The sequence below is a fragment of the Triticum urartu genome, chromosome 4A (genome assembly GCF_056163025.1).
Source record: "Triticum urartu cultivar PI428250 chromosome 4A, HENAU_Tu73, whole genome shotgun sequence".
NCBI classification, from domain to species: domain Eukaryota; kingdom Viridiplantae; phylum Streptophyta; class Magnoliopsida; order Poales; family Poaceae; genus Triticum; species Triticum urartu.
The window spans coordinates 60,021,411-60,045,312 of NC_141876.1; the positions used below are offsets into that span (position 1 = coordinate 60,021,411).

Consider the following 23,902-nt stretch of genomic DNA (forward strand, 5'->3'; position numbering starts at 1 on the left):
AGAGGACGCCGCTGCTGCCACCGAGGCCGCCAAGGAGGAGTTGAAGACGAAGGTGGCGCAGCTCGAAGCCGATCTCGCCGAGAAGGGCAGAGAGCTCAGCGCCGCCAAGGTCTCCAACGTGGATCTTGAGTTGAAGCTAACCACTTTGACCAAGACTCTGGACAGCGCCAAGAAGCGGGAGGCGGCCTTGAAGGAGGAAATCAAGGCCGACAAGGCGCTGCTGGAGAGCGCTGCCGCCGCCCAGAACACCTTCAGGGAGACTGTGACGCACTGGACGGAGAGTCTGGTGAACGCTGCCACAGATATCGACAAGGAGCTGGCGCAGCTGGGGATGGAAGATCTTGGGTATCCCTCCGACGACAACCTCCAACCCAGCGCCAAGCTCGTCCTGTTCTTCAAGGGCGTGGCGACGGCCCTCCAGCGACTCCGGGAGAGGATCCCCAAGCAGCTGGCCGACGAATCGCGCAAGATCTGCGCCGGAGCCCTCCAGAAAGTGTTGATGAAGGTGGCCTTCCGCAATTCGGGCCTCCGCCTCACCAACATCCTCAGGACCTTGCCGCCAGAGGCTGACCTAGAGGAGCTCAAGGCCCTTGTCGCACCCATTGTGGACAAGGTGAGCGGGATTAAGAGGGTCGAAGGCGATCGCGTAGATTAGGCCGCCCATTTCTTCTTTCCTTGTCGCTGTTTGACATGTTATGAAAACAGACTATTAGAGCCGCGACAAGTTATCCTTGTAATATAACTTTTATTCTGGGCAATTATTGCAACGTTATTCCCTTTACTTGATCCCTCCCTTTGTATGTCTTTTTACCCTACGCTTTTAGGGAACTTGCCGGTGCAGGCACCTTAGCCGCGAGCGCTGAGTGCGGGATGTCAGCAGCCTGCTGGCGGTGCCGCTACCGGTAAGAAACCTTGTCGCAACTAGTTGCAGCTCACTTAAGTTGCTGAGCGGACTCGAAACAAAGTAAGGGCGCTAGCGGCTCACTTAATTTGCTGAGCGGACTCGAAACAAAGTAAGGGCGCTAGCAGCTCACTTAATTTGTTGAGCGGACTCGAAACAAAATAAGGGCGCAACTAGCTACGAGTTGGTTCCTCCGCGCACAAGTTTTTCATACAAATTGCGGTCGTTCAAGGGAGATAACTTAAAATTTAAAAAATTTGATTGCTCAAACTTTGGCAACTTAGCTTTTTCTGTTGTTTGCTTCCCGGCAAGGCGAAACTTTCTTGAACGGCGCCTGGTCCATACCATCATCTTCTCCTTTCCTCCCCGGCAAACTTGTGGGCGAGGGGAATCTTGCTTTCAAAAGAAAGAAGAGACAATACAGATATGCGCCTTTACGGCTCGTTATTGCTTACCGGGGTTTAGGTGCTGCACAAAGTGTCAGATCATACATGCCAAAAAAAATGAGAAGCATGAAATCGACAAAATGTGCGAAGCACATAAGCTCTACTTATGCACGGGGTCTGCGCCCGACTTTGTACAAAGGATTACATGCAACAGCGGCAAGACTTGTACAAAAGGTGGTTGCCAGAACAGGTTCCGACAACCGCGCCTTACGGGTAAAACTTACGAAGATGCTCAATGTTCCAGGAGTTGCTCACCGGAATGCCATCTTCGGTCTCAAGGCGGACAGCGCCAGGCCTAGTGACTCGTTTCACCCAGTAAGGGCCTTCCCACTTCAGCGTCAACTTGTTGGAATTCTTGGCGGACTGAACTCGCCGAAGAACAAGCTCGCCTTCCTCGAGACTTCTGGCGTTAACTTTGCGGCTATGGTAGCGGCGCAAAGCTTGCTGGTAGCGAGCAGCTCGCACAGCAGCCTGAAGACGATCTTCCTCAAGGAGCAGCGCGTCATCTTGTCGCAGCTGCTCTTGCTCAAGCTCATCATAAGCAAGCACTCGAGGTGACCCGTATACGAGTTCCGTGGGGATAACTGCCTCTGCTCCATAGACTAGAGCGAAAGGTGTCTGACCAGTGGCTCGATTTGGCGTCGTCTTGATCGACCAAAGAACCACCGGCAGCTCCTCGATCCAGTTTCTTCCGCACTTGTGCAGCCTGTCGAAAGTTCTGGTCTTGATCCCGCGCAGCACTTCAGCATTTGCCCTCTCCGCTTGACCGTTGCTTCTCGGGTGAGCAACAGAAGCGAAGCAGACCTTGGCGCCAAGATCTTGGACGTACTGCATGAAGGTGCGGCTCGTAAATTGTGTACCGTTGTCGGTGATTATCCTGTTAGGGATTCCGAAGCGGCAAACAATCGACCTGAGGAACTTGACTGCTGACTGTGCTGTCACCTTCCTCACCGGTTCCACTTCCGGCCACTTTGTGAACTTGTCGATTGCAACGTACAAGTACTCAAAGCCCCCGACAGCACGGGGAAAGGGGCCGAGGATGTCGAGCCCCCAGACCGAAAATGGCCAGGATAAAGGGATCGTCTGGAGAGCTTGAGCCGGTTGGTGTATCTGCTTGGAATGGAACTGGCACGCTTCACACTTGGTTACTTGTGCAGTTGCATCCTGGAGGGCTGTTGGCCAGAAGAAACCTTGCCGGAATGCCTTGCCGACAAGTGCTCTTGCGCCAATGTGGTGACCACATATACCTCCATGTATCTCTGCCAACAGCTTTTGTCCGTCTTCCCGGGGAATACACTTCAATTTCACACTGTTGAGCCTTTTTCTGTACAGTGTCTTGTCGACAAACTGGTACATACTTGACTGCCGGGCTACTCTTTCCGCTTCTTCTTGCTCTTCGGGAAGTTCTCCTGTCTGAAGGAAATGGACAATCTGCTGCGCCCATGCTGGAGCTTGTGGCTCGACAACAAGGACTAAAGGCGAATTTGCGGCTGCGGGAACGTCCGCTTCTACGGCGAGAACCTGGGTCTCTGCCGGAGCTTGACGTTCCCCGGCAAGCTTGCCGGAGCAAAACTTGTCGGGAGCTTCTGCTTCAACGGAACAAACCCTAGGGCTTGCCGGAGCAGACTGCTCCTCAGCGCTCTTGGCGTTGATCTTGGGGACTGCTGCGGGAACATCCGCTTCTACGGCAAGAACCTGCGGCTCTGCCGGAGCGTGACGTTCCCCGGCAAGCTTGCCGGAGCAAAACTTGCCGGGAGCTTCTGCTTCAACGGAACAAACCCTGGGGTTTGCCGGAGCAGACTGCTCCGCAGCGCTCTTGGCGTTGATCTTGGGGACCTTCTTGGCGGCGGCTTCGGGAAGCTGTGCCAGCAAATAGTCACCAGAAACCAACTTCCTCTTCTTGCTCTCTCCAGTTGATGGCGTTACGGACGGCTGATTCAGCTTGAGCACAAAGATCCCTGGTTCCACAGGTAACTTAAGTGCGGCGCACTTTGACAGGCCATCTGCAATGGCGTTCTGAGCTCTTGGAACATGTTCCATTTGTAGGCCGTCAAAGTGCTCTTCTAGCTTTCTCACTTCGTGGACGTAAGCTTCCATCAATGGACTCTGATAGCTCTTGTTTACTTGGCGGACGACAAGCTGTGAGTCACCCCTGACAATGAGCTTCTTGATCCCAAGGTCTGCCGCGATCCGGAGACCGGCAAGCAAGCCCTCATACTCTGCAGTATTGTTTGTTGCTTGCTCCTTGGGAAAGTGCATCTGGACTACGTACTTGAGGTGCTCTCCGGTGGGTGCGACAAGCAGCACACCAGCGCCGGCGCCTTGCAGCGAAAAGGCACCATCAAAGTACATCAGCCACTCTTTGCTTGCTTCCTTGTCGGGGATGCTCGTTTCTGAAATTTCTTCATCTGGTGTTGGCGTCCATTCTGCTATAAATTCTGCCAATGCTCTGCTCTGGATAGTTGAAGTACTTTCAAATTTGAGGCCAAAGCTTGACAGTTCCAGTGCCCACTCAACAATCCTGCCTGTCGCTTCTGGATTCTGCAGTATCCTCTTCAGCGGAAAGCAAGTGACAACTGTGATCTCATGTGCTTGGAAGTAATGGCGCAGCTTTCTCGAGGCCATGAGAAGGCCGAAAAGCAACTTCTGCACGCCAGAGTACCTTGACCTAGCCCCCTGCAGAAGGGAACTGACAAAGTAAACTGGGCGCTGCACCATTTTCTTCTGTATCTCCTCGTGCATCTGCGTAGATTCATCTTTGTCGGGACCAGAGCTTGCCGGGGAAGCCTCCTGCTTGTCACTGGATGCGCTTGCCGTGGTTGCTGGCTCATCATCCGCCTCCCTCTCTACTACTAACGCAGCACTAACCACTTGATTGGTTGCCGCTATATACAGCAGCAACTTCTCTTGTGGCTTAGGTGCGACAAGTATTGGAGGGGAGGACAGGTATCCCTTCAAGTCTTGCAGCGCAGCCTCCGCTTCCGGAGTCCATTTCATTGGACCTGCCTTTTTCAATAATTTGAAAAATGGCAGGGCGCGCTCAGCAGACCTAGAGATAAACCTGCTGAGAGCAGCCACGCAACCGGCAAGTCTTTGTACATCTTTGACGTGCTTGGGTGCTTCAATCTACTCAATGGCCTTGATCTTGTTGGGATTGGCTTCAATTCCCCGCTGAGATACGAAGAACCCGAGAAGCTTGCCGGAGGGAACTCCAAACACACACTTCTCTGGGTTGAGCTTGAGGCTGATCTTGCGCAGATTTGCAAAGGTCTCGTCTAAATCTTGGATCAAAGTTGCTCTGTCCTTGCTCTTGACCACTATATCATCCATGTAGGCTTCCACATTTCTGTGTATTTGTGGCTCAAGAGCAACATGGACTACTCTTGCAAATGTTGAACCAGCATTTTTTAATCCGAAAGGCATTCGTACGAAACAGTACGTGCCACATGGAGTAATAAATGCGGTCTTCTCCTCATCTTCTTCTGCCATGAAGATCTGATGATATCCTGAGTATGCGTCAAGAAATGAAAGCAAATCACATCCGGCTGTGGAGTCAACAATCTGGTCAATGCGCGGCAAAGGAAATGGGTCTTTGGGACAAGCTTTGTTAACATCAGTAAAATCGATACAAAGTCTCCATTTCCTGTTTGCCTTGCGCACGACTACAGGATTGGCCAACCACATGGGATGGAGCACTCCTCTGACAAGGCCTGCTGCTTCCAATTTCTTGATCTCTTCTGCAATGAATTCTTGGCGCTCCACTGCCTGCTTCCTGACTTTCTGCTTGACGGGCCGCGCATGAGGACAAACGGCAAGGTGGTGCTCAATCACTTTCCTGGGAACACCGGGGATGTCAGACGGTTGCCACGCAAACACGTCAACATTCGCCCGCAGGAAAGCAACGAGCAAGCTTTCCTATTTAGGGTCGAGAGTGGAACTGATGGTGAAGGTACCACCAGTGCCGTTCTCCTTGGCGTACACCTTTTTCATCTCTGGCGGAGCTGCCATCGTCTTCTTACACTTGCCGGTGGAGCTCGATGGTGCGTCCTCGACGGCAGTGCAGCACTCCGAAGAGGTGCGCTTGCCGGAGTGGGCATCAGAGCTCTTGCCGGACTTGGTCTTCTTCCCCCCGGGAGCTTCAGCGGCAAGTGATTTGTGATCCGCTGCGGCTGCTGCTTCCTGGTAGATCTTGTCGGCGCAGATAAGAGCATCCTTCTTGTCGCCGGGGACAGAGATGACGCTTATCGGGCCTGGCATCTTCAGCATGTTATATGCGTAATGAGAGGCCGCCATGAACTTGGCGAGTGTTGGACGGCCAAGTATCCCATTGTAAGGCAATGGAATATTGGCAACGTCAAATGTGACCCTCTCAGTCCTGAAGTTCAGCTCGCTGCCAAATGTTACCGGCAACGTGACCTTCCCCTTCGGCTTGCTCCTTCCTGGATTGATTCCTTGGAACGTGCCGGTCTCTTCGAGCTCGCTGTCAGGGATCCGGAGTTTTTGGAGTACCGCGGAGGAGATCAGGTTCAAGCCGGCCCCGCCGTCAACTAGCATCTTGGTGACTTTGAGGTTGCGGATAGTTGGTGAAACCAACATCGGCAAACACCCGACCGCAGTTGTGCGATCAGGGTGGTCCTCAATGTCAAAGATGATAGGCGTGCTTGACCACTTCAGAAGCTTGCGCGATTCGACAGGTGGTTCCGCTGCATTGACTTCCCGCACCCACTGCTTGAGTTGGCGGTGTGAAGTATGCAGGGAAGCGTCGCCGTCAACACACAAGACCTCTGTGGCTTTCTGAAACTCCTGCTCACTGGTCTCAACATCATCCATGTCTTCGTCGTCGTCTTCATCGTTGTCGCGGCCGCGGGGAGGTCTGTCTCCTTGCCGCTGCTTGGCCTTGCCGCGGCGTCCTCCCCGGCCGGCGCGCTTCTTGCCGGATTCTCCAGCACCTCCTTGGGCCCTCTCCTTGTCGCGTCGCTCGTACTCAGCTTTTTGCTGCTGGACAAGCTGCTCGACCTTTTTGCAGCTTTGGAGGTCATGGCCCTTGGTGCGGTGAATCTTGCAGTATTGCTTGTCGGAGCCGTGCTGCTTGTCGACGACCGCCACAGCCTGGCAGTTGGCGCACGCGGCAATCTCCTTGCCGGAGCTACCAACCTTGGCCTGCTTGGCGCCACCTTCGTTGCCGGACTGCTCAACGACTAGCACCTCTTTGCCTTTCTTCTTCCTGTTCCGCCGCCGGTTTTTATTTGCCGGGGCAGCATCCTCGCTGTCAGATCCTTCTGCTCATGCATTCTCTCCGGGGAGTCTCCTCCCTTCCTCAGCGCGTGCACACTTGTCGGCCAGGGCATATAGCTCACTGACGTCTCTGATCCTGCACATCGCCATCTCCTCCCGCATCCTGCGGTTACGCACGTTCTGATGAAACGCGCTGATGACCTCGGCGGGGTGGACGTCTGGGATGTTGTACTGTACACGGCTGAACCTCTGAATATACTTGCGCAGGGGCTCTCCTTCCTTCTGGACGAGCAGATGAAGATCACTCTCTTGGCCATGAGGTTTGTGGCCGCCTGTAAAGGCGCCGACAAACTGATGGCATAGATCTGCCCAGGAGGATATGGAGTTGTCCGGCAAGTGCATGAGCCAGGACCTGACGTTGGGCTTGAGCACCAACGGGAAGTAGTTGGCAAGGATCTTGTCGTCCTGCCCCCCAGCAGCCTGCACCGCGATGGTGTAGATGTTGAGGAACTCCGACGGATGTGACTTGCCGTCGTACTTCTCTGGTACATCTGGTTTGAAATTCTTCGTACTGGGCCACTGGACTTGCCGCAGCTCATGAGTGAACGCAGGGCAACCTACCGCGTACGGCAAGTCGCCTGGTTCCCCTGGCGCATGCATGTCGACAGAGGGCCCAGCACGCTGGTCTGATTGACGTCGCGCTTCTCTTCGGCGCTCGATGCGAGTACGAGCGTCTTCTTGTTGTCGTTCTTAAAGAACTTGGCGCTGATCGCGACGAGCTCGCGGATCTGACGACGCGGTGGAGTCACTGTCGAGGTGGACCCGACGAGTCGGCGATCTTGGCCTTCGGGGCGGAGAGTGTATAGTAGTTGCACCCCCACCAGTCTTGTCGTCTCCGGCTCGTGCCTGGCTGGCTTGCCGCGGCCGCGACGTGCTCGGCTGCCGTGGAGTGTTGCCCTTGGCGAAGCCGATGAGAATCTGGATGGTAGCCCTCCAGTCGTCGATCTTGTCCGCCGTTGGAGGGTAATCTAGGAGCAGCTGAGCTCGCGCCAAAGCTTCTGCTGCAGTGGCGGGTGTCGGTGGCGAACGGTGCGAGGAGCGGGATATGCTCGGACTTCTAACCACGTTAGAAGGAGCTGTATCCCGTCCAGGCGACCGTGTCTCGCTCGCGCCAGCATGTTGGTGTGCATGGTGGTCTTGGGCACTTCGAGATCCACCAGCTCGATCTTGATACAGCAAGCGCATGGTACCGTGAGTACCATGACGCTGCCGGTCCCGCGCCTCCTGAGACGGCCGCGGTGCATGCACGGACGCCGAGGTCTTGGAGTGCGCCCGGTCGTTGTGGGAGCCGGCTACGCCGCCGATGGGCAGCGCAGCCTTGTCCTGGGACCTGGCAGCACCGTGAGTTCCCTCGTCGACGCGTGTTCTTCCGCCGGCGCCTGCCCAACCAACCGTTTGCTCCGGCGGTGGTTGGCTCGGCGCGGACGGAGCAGCCGCCTCTGAAGCCTTCTTCTTCGGCGGCATGTTGATGAAGATGACGAAGATCTAGCCCGCGAGAACGCCGGATCTGGTCCACACAACCTCGACGCCCCCTACCTGGCGCGCCAAAGATGTCGGGGTACTGATCCACGGGCACCTATGGGACCGGCGGACCGGGTCCCTTTCGGTTCGGCGGGGGCGGAGGTTGCGCAAAGAGCAAATCGAGGCGATGCACGCGAGCGATTTATCCAGGTTCGGGCCGCACGGATGCGTAAAACCCTACTCCTGCTTTGTGGTTTGTATTGATTTCTTGCTCGGGAGCGCGGAGTGCTACAGTACACACCAGCAGCTAACGAGACCGAGCGTGAGTGCTTCCACCCCCCTCTACGTTGCACACGGGCCTCCTTTTATATGCTCAAGGGGTTACCGACAGGTGGCAACGAAGGTGAAGGGCAAAAATGGAAAGGTGATGTGGTAGGCATAGCTACCTGCTACAGTGTATCGTACCTAACCCTGACGGCAGGGGACAAGGGCCTTAAATGCCCGTCTGTGTCGCCTAAACAGTGTAAAAGGGACCGTCAGGGACGCCACCGCTCGCCATGATGGCAAACTTGTCAGCGCCGCTTGCCACCGCATGCCCCTGGCTGCACAGCCTTCCGCCACGTGCGCCTGGAAGGGCCCCAGAGCGACATGTTGGTGGATGTGCTGGAGCGCGGGCTCGGAGAGGTAGCTTGCTGCGGCAAGCGCCTTGCCGACGTCGTTGTCTCGTCGCATCCGAGAGCTTGTCGCTCACCGGGCCTTGCCGGGGCGTGTGCTGGAGCGCGGGCTCGGAGAGGTAGCTTGCTGCGGCAAGCGCCTTGCCGACGTCGTTGTCTCGTCGCATCCGAGAGCTTGTCGCTCACCGGGCCTTGCCGGGGCGCGTGGTGCGCCGCGGCAAGTTCCTTGAAATGCCTTGGGTGGCCTTCCCGGCAAGCTCCTCTTGCCGGGGTCTTGGGATGCTTTTGATAGCCTTCCCAGCAAGCTCCTCTTGCCGGGGCCTTGTCTTCTTGACTTGGATACTTTGTCCTTGAATGGCTCCAAAGGAACCACGGAGGATCTTGGCGGTCGCCTGGCAAGCCTTGCCGCGGGATGCTGCGACTGCCCGTGCACAAGTTCGGGATACTAGGGTACCCCTACTCTAGTACACCGACATCATTACTTCCTAAAGTTGACACTCTTCCAAACCCACTTTCATCAATATAATCATCATAAGTAGGAGGCATGCTATCATCATTATAAATTTGCATATCAAAACTTGGGAGACCAAAAATATCATCTTCATTAAACGTACCATCCCAAAGCTTGGGACCAACATTAATTGCAGCAAATATATTCTCAAAAAAATCATCTTCATCAAACATAGCATCCCCAAGCTTGGGCCTTTTCATATCATAAGCATAATCACTCTCATCATTAATAGTATGGACAGCACCAATAGTATAGCAATTATCATCATCACAAGGAGTAATAGGAGCAACATCATTTGGGAGGGATGCCTTTTTACCTTTACTTCTCTGTTTTTTATTTTTATTCTTCACATCATGTGTGGGTTCAATCCTCTTTTTGGAGCTCCTTATTAATGAGATTGGTTGAATAGAAGGCTCCTCCTCGTTACCTGATTCATCATAAGAAATAATAGGAGGATATTGGGAAGTCTCTTCCCTTTCATTAGTATTCTCTTCATCTTCTATTTGTTTTATTTTCTTTATGTAATTGGCAACATAAGGATTTTCAATACAATTCACCGCACAATACATATAAATTTTCTCTAGATCAAAATCAAGAAGTTTACCATAGGCAAATACTGGAAGATAGTTAATTATACGTTTCATTTCTTCATAACCCATAAGCAAACTAAGTTCATTATGATGTGCAAGGGAAATCAAGTCATCACAATTTTTGGAAACGATTAGATCATGAAACAATTTGCATCGGATGGTTAAATGACCACGTTCATTGCAAAGTTCACAAGTACGGCTAAGAAAATTTAAATTTTCAGCACAAACATCTAGCCTTTCTTGCAACCATTTAGTTTCTAAGTACTTATGCCTCTTGCAAAATCTATCTTCCCTAATTGGTGTGTACTTGCAAACTCTATGCACTCCACAAAAATCGACATGCTTATAAGAGACATTCTCATCATGACTAGTGCAATCATCATTAGTACTATGGATATTCAAAGAGTTCATACTAATAACATTGCAATCATGCTCATCATTCAAAGATTTAGTGCCAGACATTTTAATGCATTCTTCTTCTAACACTTTGGCACAATTTTCCTTTCCATCATACTCACGAAAGATATTAAAAAGATGAAGTGTATGAGGTAAACTCAATTCCATATATTTTTTGTAGTTTTCTTTTATAAACTAAACTAGTGCTAAAACAAGAAACAAAAAGATTCGATTGCAAGATCTAAAGATATACCTTCAAGCGCTAACCTCCCCAGCAACGGCGCCAGAAAAGAGCTTGATGTCTACTACACAACCTTCTTCTTGTAGACGTTGTTGGGCCTCCAAGTGCAGAGCTTTATAGGACAGTAGCAAATTTCCCTCAAGTGGATGACCTAAGGTTTATCAATCCGTGGGAGGCGTAGGATGAAGATGGTCTCTCTCAAGCAACCCTGCAACCAAATAACAAAGAGTCTCCTGTGTCCCCAACACACCCAATACAATGGTAAATTGTATGGGTGCACTAGTTCAGCGAAGAGATGGTGATACAAGTGCAATATGGATGGTAGATATAGGTTTTTTGTAATCTGAAAATATAAAAACAGCAAGGTAACTAATGATAAAAGTGAGCACAAACAGTATTGCAATGCGTTGAAACAAGGCCTAGGGTTCATACTTTCACTAGTGCAAGTTCTCTCAACAATAATAACATAATTGGATCATATAACTATCCCTCAACATGCAACAAAGAGTCACTCCAAAGTCACTAATAGCGGAGAACAAACGAAGAGATTATGGTAGGGTGCAAAACCACCTCAAAGTTATTCTTTCTGATCGATCTATTCAAGAGTCCGTAGTAAAATAACATGAAGCTATTATTTCCGTTCAATCTATCATAGAGTTCGTACTAGAATAACAACTTAAGACACAAATCAACCAAAACCCTAATGTCACCTAGATACTCCAATGTCACCTCAAGTATCTGTCGGTATGATTATACGATATGCATCACACAATCTCAGATTCATCTATTCAACCAACACAAAGAACTTCAAAGAGTGCCCCAAAGTTTCTATCGGAAAGTCAAGACGAAGACGTGTGCCAACCCCTATGCATAGGTTCATGGGCGGAACCCGCAAGTTGATCACCAAAACATACATCAAGTGGATCAATAGAATACCCCATTGTCACCACGGGTATCCCACGCAAGACATAGATCAAGTGTTCTCAAATCCTTGAAGACTCAATCCGATAAGATAACTTCAAAGGGATAACCCAATCCATTACAAGAGAGTAGAGGGGGGTAAACATCATAAGATCCAACTATAATAGCAAAGCTCGCGATACATCAAGATCGTATCACCTCAAGAACACGAGAGAGAGAGAGAGAGAGATCAAACACATAGCTACTGGTACATATCCTCAGCCCCGAGGGAGAACTACTCCCTCCTCGTCATGGAGAGCGTCGGGATGATGAAGATGGCCACCGGAGAGGGATTCCCCCCTCCGGCAGGGTGCCGGAACGGGTCTAGATTGGTTTTCGGTGGCTACGGAGGCTTCTGGCGATGGAACTCCCGATCTATTCTGCTCCTCGAAGTTTTTAGGGTATATGGGTATATATAGGAGGAAGAAGTACGTCGGTGGATCTCCGGGCTGTCCACGAGGCAGGGGGCGCCCAGGGGGGTGGGCGCGCCCCCCACCCTCGTGGGCAGCCCAGGACTCCTCTGGTCCATCTCCGATACTATGTGGGCTTCTTCTAGTCCAAAAATAAGTTTCATGAAGTTTCAGGTCAATTGGACTCCATTTGATTTTCCTTTTTTGCGATACTCTAAAACAAGGAAAAAACAGAAACTGGCACTGGGCTCTAGGTTAATAGGTTAGTCCCAAAAATCATATAAAATAGCATATAAATGCATATAAAACATCCAAGGTTGATAATATAATAGCATGGAACAATCAAAAATTATAGATACGTTGGAGACGTATCAGCATGCAAAGGTTAAAGTATTTCTACCAGAACACGATGATTATCTAGATGTTTTCATGAAGACCGTGAAGGATGGGCGGTCGGCCATCACAAGGGGTTGGACTAGAGTCGTGTGTGCCTTCTGCATGGAGGAGGGCACAATATGGGCATTCCGCTTCACCTTGTCCAGCAACCAGAATATATTTCGCCTCTTTCTTTACCATCTTTAATAGTACAAGTATACAACTGTGGTTCATCATTCTTTATTTGGTTTTTATGTAATTCTTCAACATATGTACCTATGAGTCGAATAATGCATTGGTTGTTTGAACTTGATGGATATGAATAAAGTTGTAGCATACATTCAAATTCAAATATGGTACAATTTTAAATAGCAACAATTAAATTACGGTGAAATTATGCTCTCCAGGTTGTTACGGCACACACGGTTGGTAAAACACAAACGTTTGCGATATACACCATAATCTGAGACGGTTCACAGAGAGGAAATGTGTGCAAGCATGCACACAGTTGCCATTTGGAAAGCGTGTGTGATGTCAGACAACATCACAAACGGTGTTGGCAAACTAAATGTTTGTGTTAGTTGCCTTATCGTACACAATTCGCAATCATGAACTATTTCTGATGAAGTATGCATCGTAAACGTTGCACCACAGAATAGCGTGTGCGATAGCTATCATGTACGATGATGATACGACGGTCCGACGTTTCGTAATCTTGTCCGACACTCGTATGACGATTAGCTAATCTTCTTAACAGTGAACCGTTTGTGATGGGCCGTGCATCATACACGTTCTATAATAGTGAACCGTTTGTGATGGGCCGCGCATCATAAATGTAGTACCACAGAATATCGACTGCGATGGCAATGCGAGCAGAAACGAGTAGGAGTACTGTAGGGGCCCTATCCCCGACGGCTTCTGGGTCGTGTGGGAAGGACCCCCCCTATCGCCCACACTCACTTGGCGACGGTTCCAAATGCCGTCGCGGAAAGGGGTTAAAAATCGTTTGTATAGCACCGACACGCACCGGTGTGTTCTAGAGTCCGTTCGGGGCTTGGGGGGGTGGGGGGTCGTCGTCATCATCATCAACCATCATCCATCAATAATTACATGATGCTCACCACCGAGAGTGAGTAATTCCTTCATAGGCTTGCTGGACGGTGATGGAGTCAGATGGTATTTATCATGTAATCGAGTCAATTTGTTAGGGCTTGATCCCTAATATCCATTATGTTCTGAGATTGATGTTGCTATGACTTTGCTATGCTTAATAGTTGTCACTAGGGCCCGAGTGCCATGATTTCAAATATGAACCCTGTATGTTTTCATGAATATATTTGAGTTCTTGATCGTATCTGCTAGTTATATGCACTTGTTATTGTTCTGATCCATAGACCCCAAAGAGATGATAGTTGGGATACTCTCCTGGGATGACTGAAATTCGAGCAGTTCATGTATTCACCATGTGTTAATGCTTTGTTCCACTTCTCTACTAAAAGGAGGCCTTAATATCCCTTAGTTTCCTTATTGGGCCTCGTTGCCACAGGAGGGTAGGACAAAAGATGTCATGAAAGTTCTTATTATGAGCACATATGACTATATACGGAATACATGCCTACATTACGTTGATGAATTGGAGCTATTGTGAATCGCTCTAGGTTGTGACTGTTACAAGATGAATTTCATCCAACACAATTATCCATCATTGATCCAATGCCTAAGATTTTCTTATATTGATCTTTTCTAAGTTACTATTGTTGGTGTTGCTGTTACAATCTCTACAAAACTGCTACTGCTACTGTTCTTGTTACTATTGATACTGTTATCATTGCTATCAAACTATCATACTATTGTGCTACTAAACACTTTGTTATAGATATTTAGTTCTCCAAGTGTGCTTGAATTAACACCTCAACTTCTAATACTCATAAATATTCTTTGGCTCCCCTTCTGTCAAATCAATAAATTTGGGTGAAATACTATCCTTGAAGACTGTCGTGATCCCCTATACTTGTGGGTTATCAAGACCTTTTTCTGACACCGTTGTCGGGGAGCATAACTCTGTTTGTTGACTCATTTGGAAATTATATCTATTTATCACTATGAAGAATCTGAAAAGACGTTAAGACCAAGATCATACCCTCTAAGACGAGGGGGTAAGGAGGCGCCATCATACTCTACACTTGATTCACCTTCTGGTTTAAGTAGGCTTGTGACACCACCAGCTGCTATTCATTCTGATATGTCGCAAGTAATTGATGATGCTACTTCTGCTATAAATGAAACTTGTGATGATGCTAGTACTTTGCTTGATAATATTGTGCCACTAGGTGAATCTCTTGATGAACAAATTGCTAAAGCTAAAGAAATTGAGAGTGTTGAAACTGATCAAAATTATGATTCACCTATTATGCCTAGCTCTCCTACAATAGTTGAAATGCCTAAGATACCTGATGGTTATGTTATAGATGGGGAGACAACTAGGGAAATTCTTGCTTGTAATGATAGAGATGATGAAATATGATCCTAAGTTTGCTACTTCTCATATCTTTGTTATTGATAGGGATTATGAATTCTCCGTCGATCATGAATTAATTACTTTGGTCGAATCTACTCCTTTTCATGGTTATGAAACTGAAACTGTTATAGCACACCTTACCAAATTAAATAATATTTCCACCCTATTTGCTCATGAGAAAAAAATCGTTACTATTACATTCTTAAGTTGTTTCCTTTCTCATTAAAGGGTGATGCTAAGAAATGGTCTAATACTCTTGCTCCTAGTGGAACCTTATCTTCCCAAAGCTTCCTAAAGCCTCAAGCCTCTCAACATCTCCATGTTGTTTTGGCTTTATCCGTGCGAAGTGCGCCGTAGTTTAATTAAGGTACTTTTATGTTTATAATGAGGCAGTATGTTTTATAAACCAATAAGTTATTAATTCTAGTTCCAATTTAAGTTTTCGAGGCGCCTATTTGTGCAAATTTGTGTTTTTGAGGAGTTAAGAATTCGGGGAAAGGGTCTACATGCAAAAAAAACTGTGGAAATCCAACTTGTCTCTAGGGAGCATATGCTCTTGCACGTCAAAAATGTATTTTACAAATATTTAAAAATAGATATGTCCATTGTCACACCAAAATGCTAACTGCAAATTTTAAAGGCAAAAGCTTAAGCATTTAAAAAAATTCAAACGCTAAATGTTCTTTTCATATACGAAGCATCGCTTTCCTGTTTCGCATGAAAAGTGTCAAGCATGCTTGTTACACTAACATGAACATTTTAAAACATTCAGAATTTTTAAATTTTGTTAAGTTTTTTTGGAGGAGGGGGGTTAAGAGAAGAGGTAGAGATGCTCTAAATGTGGCTGCCAATGTGTATCCCTGTCCTTCCTAGTTAAGCACGATCTCGAGTTGCAGTATATCAAATATCCTAACTGAATGTGTTACAACCAGCCAACGCCAAAGATTTGGAATCCTTGGTGTGCAGGCCATCTCCGGGTTGAACACGAGCATGTGACGTATGTGCCAAGTCTCAACTGTCAAATCCTCGCTAGGCTAGAGTGTTGCACTCGTATGAGACTTGTGTAGTGTGTGGTTGATGTCGTCCTGGTTTGGTACCTGTCGCATTCGCCTCTTTCATGTTCTGCTCCCCTCCCTCTCATGTGTGTGTGCTCCTGTAGTTGTACTCTGTCAGGCAGTACACAACTACACTAGAGAGGGTCTTCAGGACGAGTAGGGTATCTCTAATGGTGACTCTTAAATCGCCCACATCATAAATTACTTAACCTCATGTGGAGCATGGAGTGCTAGTCTTATCAGTACTAGGCTATATGCGAAGGGTCGACAATACAACGCAATGAGCATCATATAAGAAATGAGGGGGATATGTCGTGTTTCTTTTAGAATCTTGTATGTATGTATCGTTTTATGCGAGATGAATGATGCCCTTGCCTTAAGGATGGCCTAAATGGGCCGGCCAACTCAACATTTATAAATTTTCTGGTTGGTTTATTATTATTTTACATTTTTCAAAATATTATAAATACAAATATGGTTTAACTTGTATTAAAAAAATTGTACTCACAGTATTTAGAAAAAAATTATATGTATACAAAAAATTTATTTAAAAATAGACATCAAAATATATATTTGAAAAAAATGTTAATCATGTATTAGAAAAATAGACAGTGTGTAAAAATATATAAAAATGTGTTAAAAATGAAGAAATAAACGAAGAAAACAGATGAAAACCGAATAAGGAAACAAAGAAACCGAAGAAAAAGGAAAAAAAAGAAAGTAAGAAAAGAAAAACCAAGAAAAAAACGAGAAGAGCGGGACAGTCCGCTACACTATTTGGGCCGAATCCACGGGGTCCTTCTCGGGTCAAACTCGAGAAGGACCCCGAGAACGGGTCAAACTCACTCGATGGAAGCGAACCAACCTGTGGTTGAGATGGTTAGGTGGACAGTGGTATCCCCAGCCCACCAGGGTTCAAATTCTGATGATCGCATTATTTCTGGATTTATTTCAGGATTTCCGACGATGCGCTTTCAGTGGGAGGAGACGTTCCCGTGGACGACGAGGCGCCTATGGTGACTTCGTAAATCTCAAAATGATATGCCGGCTCAGTCTCTCGGCGGTGCTCATAGGGATAGGGTGTGCGTATGTGCGTTCATAGGGATGAGTGTATGCGCGTGTATATAAGCGCTTGTGTGTGTACTGATGCTAAAAAAACTCACTCGATGGAAAGAGCAGTCCACCCCATCTGGCGAGCCCCGCCGCCGTCGGCAGCCGCCGGTTCCGCTCGCCGCATGCCCCATGGACGCATTCCAGTTTCACACCTTCCTAGCCACGCCGCTGACTGCTGCCAGCCAGCAACAGTGAGCTCTCCTTCCATCCATCCTTTTTTTCCCGTATTGTGTGTTCTTGTGTTTTTCTGCTGCTGCTGCTGCTGCTGCCGCCGCCGCCGCCGCCGAGGGATACTGTGATTGATGCAGCTGTGTGACTGTGTTGACTGCGTAGATAATTTATCACTGGATGGATTTATCTGGCAAACCTCGCGGCGGTGTAGCCTGGCAATTGATGGCCCGTTGGTTGAGTTTCAGTGTATCAGTGTATCTTGTTCGTAGTTGCTACTGTTGCGAGTTGAATCACAAGGAGTCAGGGACTGATTCTAGTTCTCAACTTACTCCACTTAGTTCAGTACTTCAGTAAACGGTATTCATGGGGTAATTCACGCAATTCAGATTTCTGCTTCTTATAGCTTCATTGCAGAGAAGTCCAGGGATTTGTTATTTTTGCATATGAACATTTTGGAATTCAGAATTAGTTATCGTGCTTACGAACCTCGCTGAAATTCTGAATCAATTGTGTGGCTGAAATTCTGAGTCAATTGTGTTCTTGGTTCAGAGTTTTTGCCGAAACAAGTAAACTAAATGTGCATATGCCTCGGAAAGATGGAGACTGTTACGCAGTCATCTCTTGTCCATTGCAAATTGTTGAAGCAAATTAGCTCTATGATGTGACAACATCTCTGCTTCTTCTTTCTCTGAAATCTACAACACCAAATCCTAGCTAAGTCGGTCATTGTGCGACCCTCAGGATAACAGGCTGGTGCAGCCAAGGAGACTGATTCGTCTCATCGGCAATGGTAAACCTCTTACTATCAGTCTGAAACCTCACCGCCCTTGTGTCAAACTCCTTGAACTGAGCCAGATCAGACTCGGTCGAAGTTGACGACACCGCCATCCCGGAGTCTGAGTTTGAGGACTTCCCACTTGCTTGCCCGTGTGGCTTCTGCTGCTCCCGGTTGCTAGAGTGAGCTCAAGTTTGCATTCCTCTGCAGAGGCAGGGGTGCAGCTGTAGAGTTGCTGACGGTCGGTAGCCTTGTCGTCTCGCCAGACCTCGAGTTTATGTTTCGTCTCAGTGTGAGCCTGGTTCAGCCCAGCTATCTGCATCTCCCTCATTAGTTGTTTCTGAACATGGTAACTCGGTGCATCTCATGAACCTGGTTCAGCAAAGATGTGCAGATTGGTGAGAAGCTTTTTCGCCTATCTTGAAGTGCACAACTAATGTAGTACTGCTTCTTAGAAACTAGTCTTAATGTCTCAACTACTTGCTTCTACTCTATTTCCTATCACCTATTATTATTCGTACATCCATCAACTGGATATATAATGGGACGCAAAGAGAGCATGGTGCGACCTAGCAGTACTTAGGAAGTCACACTCACACCCTGAGCAAAGAGTTTCCCCTGTTTGCACGGTAGGAGACACCAAACTGCAGGCTACGGAGGCTGGTTTGGACTAAATTTTGGGAATGAGTGGCATCAGGATATAGCCTCTTTCAGGCCAGTGAGCTCAGTGGGCTACATGTTCAGTGTTAACCCATGTCCAACCTGTAAGGACGGTATTAGATGGGAACACTCCTATTACTATTAAAACATGGGTATGCTCACATTTGTTGATGCATTGGAGAAATTAACTTATGTGTTAAGGTGTTGCATGTTCTGGTTAGTTCCCCAACTATGGAGAGCTACATACACACCCACGAAATTGTCCAGGGAAAAGTTTGCGATGATGCCTAATGACTGGCTGTATACTGGAAGCGCGTCCGGTGTTCTACTGGAAGATGCACACATAGGTAGAATAGTGTTTACACGAATGTGTTGCCTTCCATGTTGTTTGAATGTTTGTTCTTGCCCCAGGATAACCATCTTCATCTCCCCTCCGTCCATCTCTTGGAAAATGCTAGCCGTAAGTCTTTCTGTGTCTATCTCCAATCTGTTTCATGGGAATTTCAGAATGACTACGGCATGCAATTTCTGTCGTAAATGGTAATAAATAGGATCTGTCTTCGGTGTTGAAATATTTGTTGTAGTGCCTTGTTCCATTAATTGGTGGCTTTCAGTACGACCTATGTACTTATGTCCTTCAGAAAGAAAAGAAAAACGTCTGGATTATTTTCTGTGGAGAAACCAATTTCATTATTTTTCTGTGGAGAAACCAACTTACTCCGCTTAGTTGAGTAAACAGCTACAAATATTCATGTGGTAGTTCACGCAATTCAAAAATCTGTTGTGTTATAGCTTCACTGCAGAAAAGTCCAGTAAGTTGTTACTTTTGCATATTAACATTTTATCATACTTGTCATGCTTATGAACGTGGCTGAAATTCTGAATCAATTGTGTTCTTTGTTCAGAGGTTTTGCCAAAACAACTAAATTAGATGTTACATATGCCTCCGAAAGATGGAGACCTCTTGTCTATTGCAAATTGTTGAACCAAATTAGCTCTGTGAAGTGACAACATCTTTTCTTCTTTCTCTGAAATCTACAACACCAAATCCTAGCTAAGTCAGTCACCGTGCCACCCTAAGGATCACAGGCTGGTGCGGCCAAGGAGACCGATTCGTCTCATCGGCAATGGTAAACCTCTTGCTCTCGATCTGAAGCCTCACCACCCTTGTGTCAAACTCCTTGAACTGAGCCAGATCGGATTCGGTCGATGTTGACGACACCGCCATCCCGGAGTCTGAGTTTGAGGACTTGCCGACTTGCTTGCCCTTGTGGCTTCTGCTGCTCCCGGTTGCCAGAGTGAGCTCGAGGTCGCATTCTTCTGCAGCAGAGGCATGGGTGCAGCTGTTTGAGAAGCTGTAGAGTTGCTGACGGTCGGTAGCCTTGTCGTCGCGCCAGACCTCAAGTTTATTTTTCGTCTCAGCGTGAACCTGGTTCAGCCCAGCTAACTGCATCTCCCTCATCAGTTGTTTCTGAACATGGTAAACTCGGTGCATCTCATGAACCTGGTTCAGCAAAGATGTGCAAATCGGTGAGAAGCTTTTTCGCCTATCTTGAAGTGCACACAGCAAATGCAGTACTGCTTCTTAGAAACTAGTAGCATTAATGTCTCAACTACTTGCTTGTACTCTATTTCTTCTTACATATGACTATTCGTACCTCCATCAATTGGATATATAATAGGATGCAGAGAGAGCATGATGCAGCCTATTATTACTTAGGAAGTCACACTCACACCCTGAGCAAAGATTTTCCATTGTTTGCACCGTAGGAGACACCAAACTACAGGCTACAGAGTCTGCTTTGGACTACATTTTGGGAATGGGTGGCTTCAGGATTATAGCCTCTTTCAGGCTAGTGAGCTCAGTGGGCTATGTCTTCAGTCCGAACTCATGTCCAACCTGTCAGGATGGTATTGGATGGGAACACGGCTATTACTATTAAACATGGGTATACTCACATGTGTTGATGCATTGGGGAAAATCAACTTATGTGTTAAGGTGTTGCATATTCTGGTTAGTTCCCCGACTATGGAGAGCTACACACACCCACGAAGCTGTCCATGGAAAAGTTTCTGATGATGATTGCTGCCCTAGTACGGCTGTATACCTGTCCAATGTTCTACTGGAAGATGCACATACGCATAGGTAGAATAGTATTTACATGAGGTGTTGCCTTACCTGTTGTCTGAATGTTTGTTCTTGCCCCAAGATGACCATCTTCATCTCCTCTCTGTCCATCTCTTGGAAAATGCTAGCTGCAAGTGTTTCTGTGTCTATCTCCAATCTGTTTCATGGGAATATCACAATGAGCACCGCATGCAATTTCTGACATAAATGGCAATAATAGGATCTATGTTCAGTGTCGAAATATTTGTTGTAGTGCCTTGTTCCATGAATTGGTAGCTTTCATTAGAACCTATGTACTTATGTCCTTCAGGAAGAAAAGAAAACGCCTGGATTTTTTGTTTTTGTGGAGAAACCAATTTTCATTTGTTTTTCCGATTGAACTTATAGCTTTCAAAAAATACAGCCGATCAAATCTAGTACTCCCTCCAATCCATATTAATTGTCCCTGATTTAGTACAACACGAAATCAGCGACAATTAATATGAATCGGATGGAGTACTGTATTTCTCTAACTAAGTGAACGGCATTCTGTTACGCTTCTGGCAACAACCGTAAAACTGTTCTTTCTTTCTATGACAGGGTAGCAAAATGGATAGAGCTATGAGGGAGACGGAGAAAGAAGCAGCTGGCAAATTCCCTTTCAGACTAGCGCATGCCACTAGGCCTTCCGAAAAAATCCATCGCAAGATACAGAACATCACAAGGCTAGAGCACTTGAGAAGAACACAAGGATCTGCCTACTCCGAGCTCTGAAGCATGCCACAACATGTTCCATGGAAGAAGAAGAAACAAGACAAGGAAGAGATCAGAAGAAGGATGTGCCCACCTCTGTTTTGGTTTCCAGCCGCCTCCCAAAGAAGGTACTCCCTCTGCCTCTCCCCAAGAAGCTCTCCTCTCTTACAGTTTGTTTACCAGGCCAGAGCTTTGCTTCTGCTGAGATGCAAGCAAGCAAGCAAGCAGGTAGATATAGATATGATTTGAGGCACTAGGGCGAGAGGGAGGTGATGGAGGAGATATAAGATTCTCTCCGGCTGCCATGAGCTTCACAGCGCAGCAGCTGGTGGGGCCTTTTTTGTAGGCATGCCGAACGAATCCAAGTCACTTTGTCCAATGAGTTCGATTCCATGTATCTTGATGTGTCAAAGATGCTTCCGTCTGTCTGGTGCCAGGAAGAGGATAGGCATGATGAGATAAGAAGCTCCAGCTGAGTATTATATTTTCAAACAACCTCTAAAGCCCCTGGTGTCTCTACACACTTGAAACGCCTTGGTTCTAGTAATGTTATATATACACATGCACTTGGATTGCCTGCTAGGGATTAGAGAAACATGTTTTCCTGTAATATCATTGTGGGTTTTCATGTAATGGTATATTAAGATTTCATCTATGAGAATATTTCTAGCAATCACCCCGGTACACTATCAAATATGTTGGGTATGTGCTTTGTTTTTCTTTTTAAAAAGGAGGATAATCCATGACCTCTGCATTTCTTTTTGAATTGTTTGGATTGCTTATCACATACTCCCTCCGTTCGAAAATACTTATCATAGAAATGAACAAAAATGGGTATATCTAGAACTAAAATATGTTTAGATACATCTATTTCTCCGACAAATATTTTCGGATGGAAAAAGTATGTCACATGATATGACCTCTGCATTATTGTGATGCACACAACCATAGGGTACTAGTGGTAGCGTGCTTTGTTAGTCTTTGATCATATTGTCACTTTGTGATGTGTACCTTTCATGTACTTACCGGGTTGCCGTAGCACATTAGAGTCCTCATTGTTTTTTATGGATCAATCCCTCCCAAGAATCATTGAGCAGACAAGTCGACATGCGGCGTGTCTAGATCTCTCGTATTCACATGCGCACCGGATTACTACTGTCAACTCCAGTTGTCCATATCCTAAACACATATTATAGTGATTGCTTATGTTAGTGCCATCCTAAGTCAAACTATCAGCCTCGCATGGGAAATAAAGCTACCGAACGATGGCGACAGATCATGCAGTTAATTTATATTTGGTGCAGAATATGTCATGCTTTATTCCGGGATAATTAAGTTTATGACTTGTACATCAGTACATTATTTGCCTTGAATAATATTGTTAGAGCATCCACAACAGGACGCTCTATACAAGTCCCAAACGCCGAGACGGCCTGCCCGGACGCAAAATTGCCCCCTGACTGGACGCCCCAAACTTAGCCTATACGTTCGGGCTGACCGGCGATGGATATGGGGACGCCCGGATGAGCCCAGGCGTATCCGCCGCGTTTGATGTCGAGCGAAGAGCGGGCGGCAGCACGACCCCTAATGACGAGTCCATTGTCTGCAGGTAGAGTCAACCGTTCTAGTTGGGCCTGGTCAACGGTGGAGGGCTTCCGCCCTTGGTCAAGGAAGGAGCTTTTTGAATAAAAAAGGAAGGAGCTTTGGGCTCCGCCGCCGGTTTCTCCTTAGCGAATGTTGCTTTCCCTCCCTTGCGGTCCTCCCCGTCTTCGGCCATGGTGTCGGAGGTGGCACAGGCTAAGGCCCAGTTCTTTTGGGCGATTCTCCCAGAATCGCCCCCCTCCCCAGCTTCTCCCAGAATCGTCACTTCATATTTTTTTTTTACAATCCTATCTAGTTAAGGTCTAATTAGCTAGGATTATAAAAAAAATGCAGTGACGATTCTGGGAGAAGCTGGGGAGGGGGTGATTCTGGGAGAATCGCCCAAAAGAACTGGCCCTAAATGTCTTTACGCGAGGTGTTTAGAAGGAGGCAAGAGCTCTAGACATAAGGAGGAAGAAGGCCAGGGGAATAGAAGCATAAAACTATCCTGAGGCGCCTTCTCTTTTTATAAGAGGGGTAGAAACAAAACGGTGCGCGAGCTCATCGCCTGTCTCGACGCGACGCAAGACCTTAGACCACTCTTTGAAACTAAATGTTGGCTGAGAAAGCTCAAGGCGGCCTATCTGGGCCTATCTTCTCTTGACCGGTCTATTGTGCATCCATGCATCTCACCGGTAGTAGAAGAGGCACATTTTCCCCCTCAAGGTGGGTGATTCTATAATCTCCGAGCCACCGGACTTGGCGATGGACACTAATAGAAAAAGGGTCTAATGTGAAACTCATTAGTCCCGGTTTGTAATTGAACCGGCACTAATGTGATCATTAGTACCGGTTCCAACGGCTAGGCGGGCGGCGCTCATTAGTACCGGTTCGTGGCGAACCTTTAGT

At 47.3% G+C, this 23,902-nt stretch overlaps 1 protein-coding gene and 1 long non-coding RNA gene across 2 annotated transcripts; one reads left to right on the forward strand and one right to left on the reverse strand.

Annotated features, from left to right (window-relative positions):
* Window positions 1-16,787: 16,787 nt before the first annotated feature.
* LOC147974761 (uncharacterized) lies at window positions 16,788-22,085 on the forward strand. The gene is made up of 2 exons (XR_015600269.1): window positions 16,788-17,137; window positions 21,260-22,085. It is a non-coding gene; the product is annotated as an uncharacterized LOC147974761 (long non-coding RNA).
* LOC125550629 (uncharacterized) lies at window positions 19,421-21,761 on the reverse strand. Its single transcript, XM_048713659.2, has 3 exons — window positions 21,507-21,761; window positions 20,732-20,837; window positions 19,421-20,056 (listed from the first exon to the last, which is right to left on the reverse strand). Exons 2-3 carry the CDS (start codon window positions 20,789-20,791, stop codon window positions 19,616-19,618), a joined length of 501 nt encoding a protein of 166 aa, XP_048569616.2. The 5' UTR covers window positions 20,792-20,837; window positions 21,507-21,761; the 3' UTR covers window positions 19,421-19,615.
* Window positions 22,086-23,902: the final 1,817 nt, after the last annotated feature.

Excerpts from the sequence above, each read along its gene's own strand:
- LOC125550629 (XM_048713659.2), bottom strand. The coding sequence starts at position 20,791 with ATGGACAGAGAGGAGATGAAGATGGTCATCTTGGGGCAAGAACAAACA. Across the intron at positions 20,057-20,731 it reads AACAAACATTCAGACAACAG|GTTCATGAGATGCACCGAGT; the intron begins GTAAGGCAACAC and ends TTGCTGAACCAG.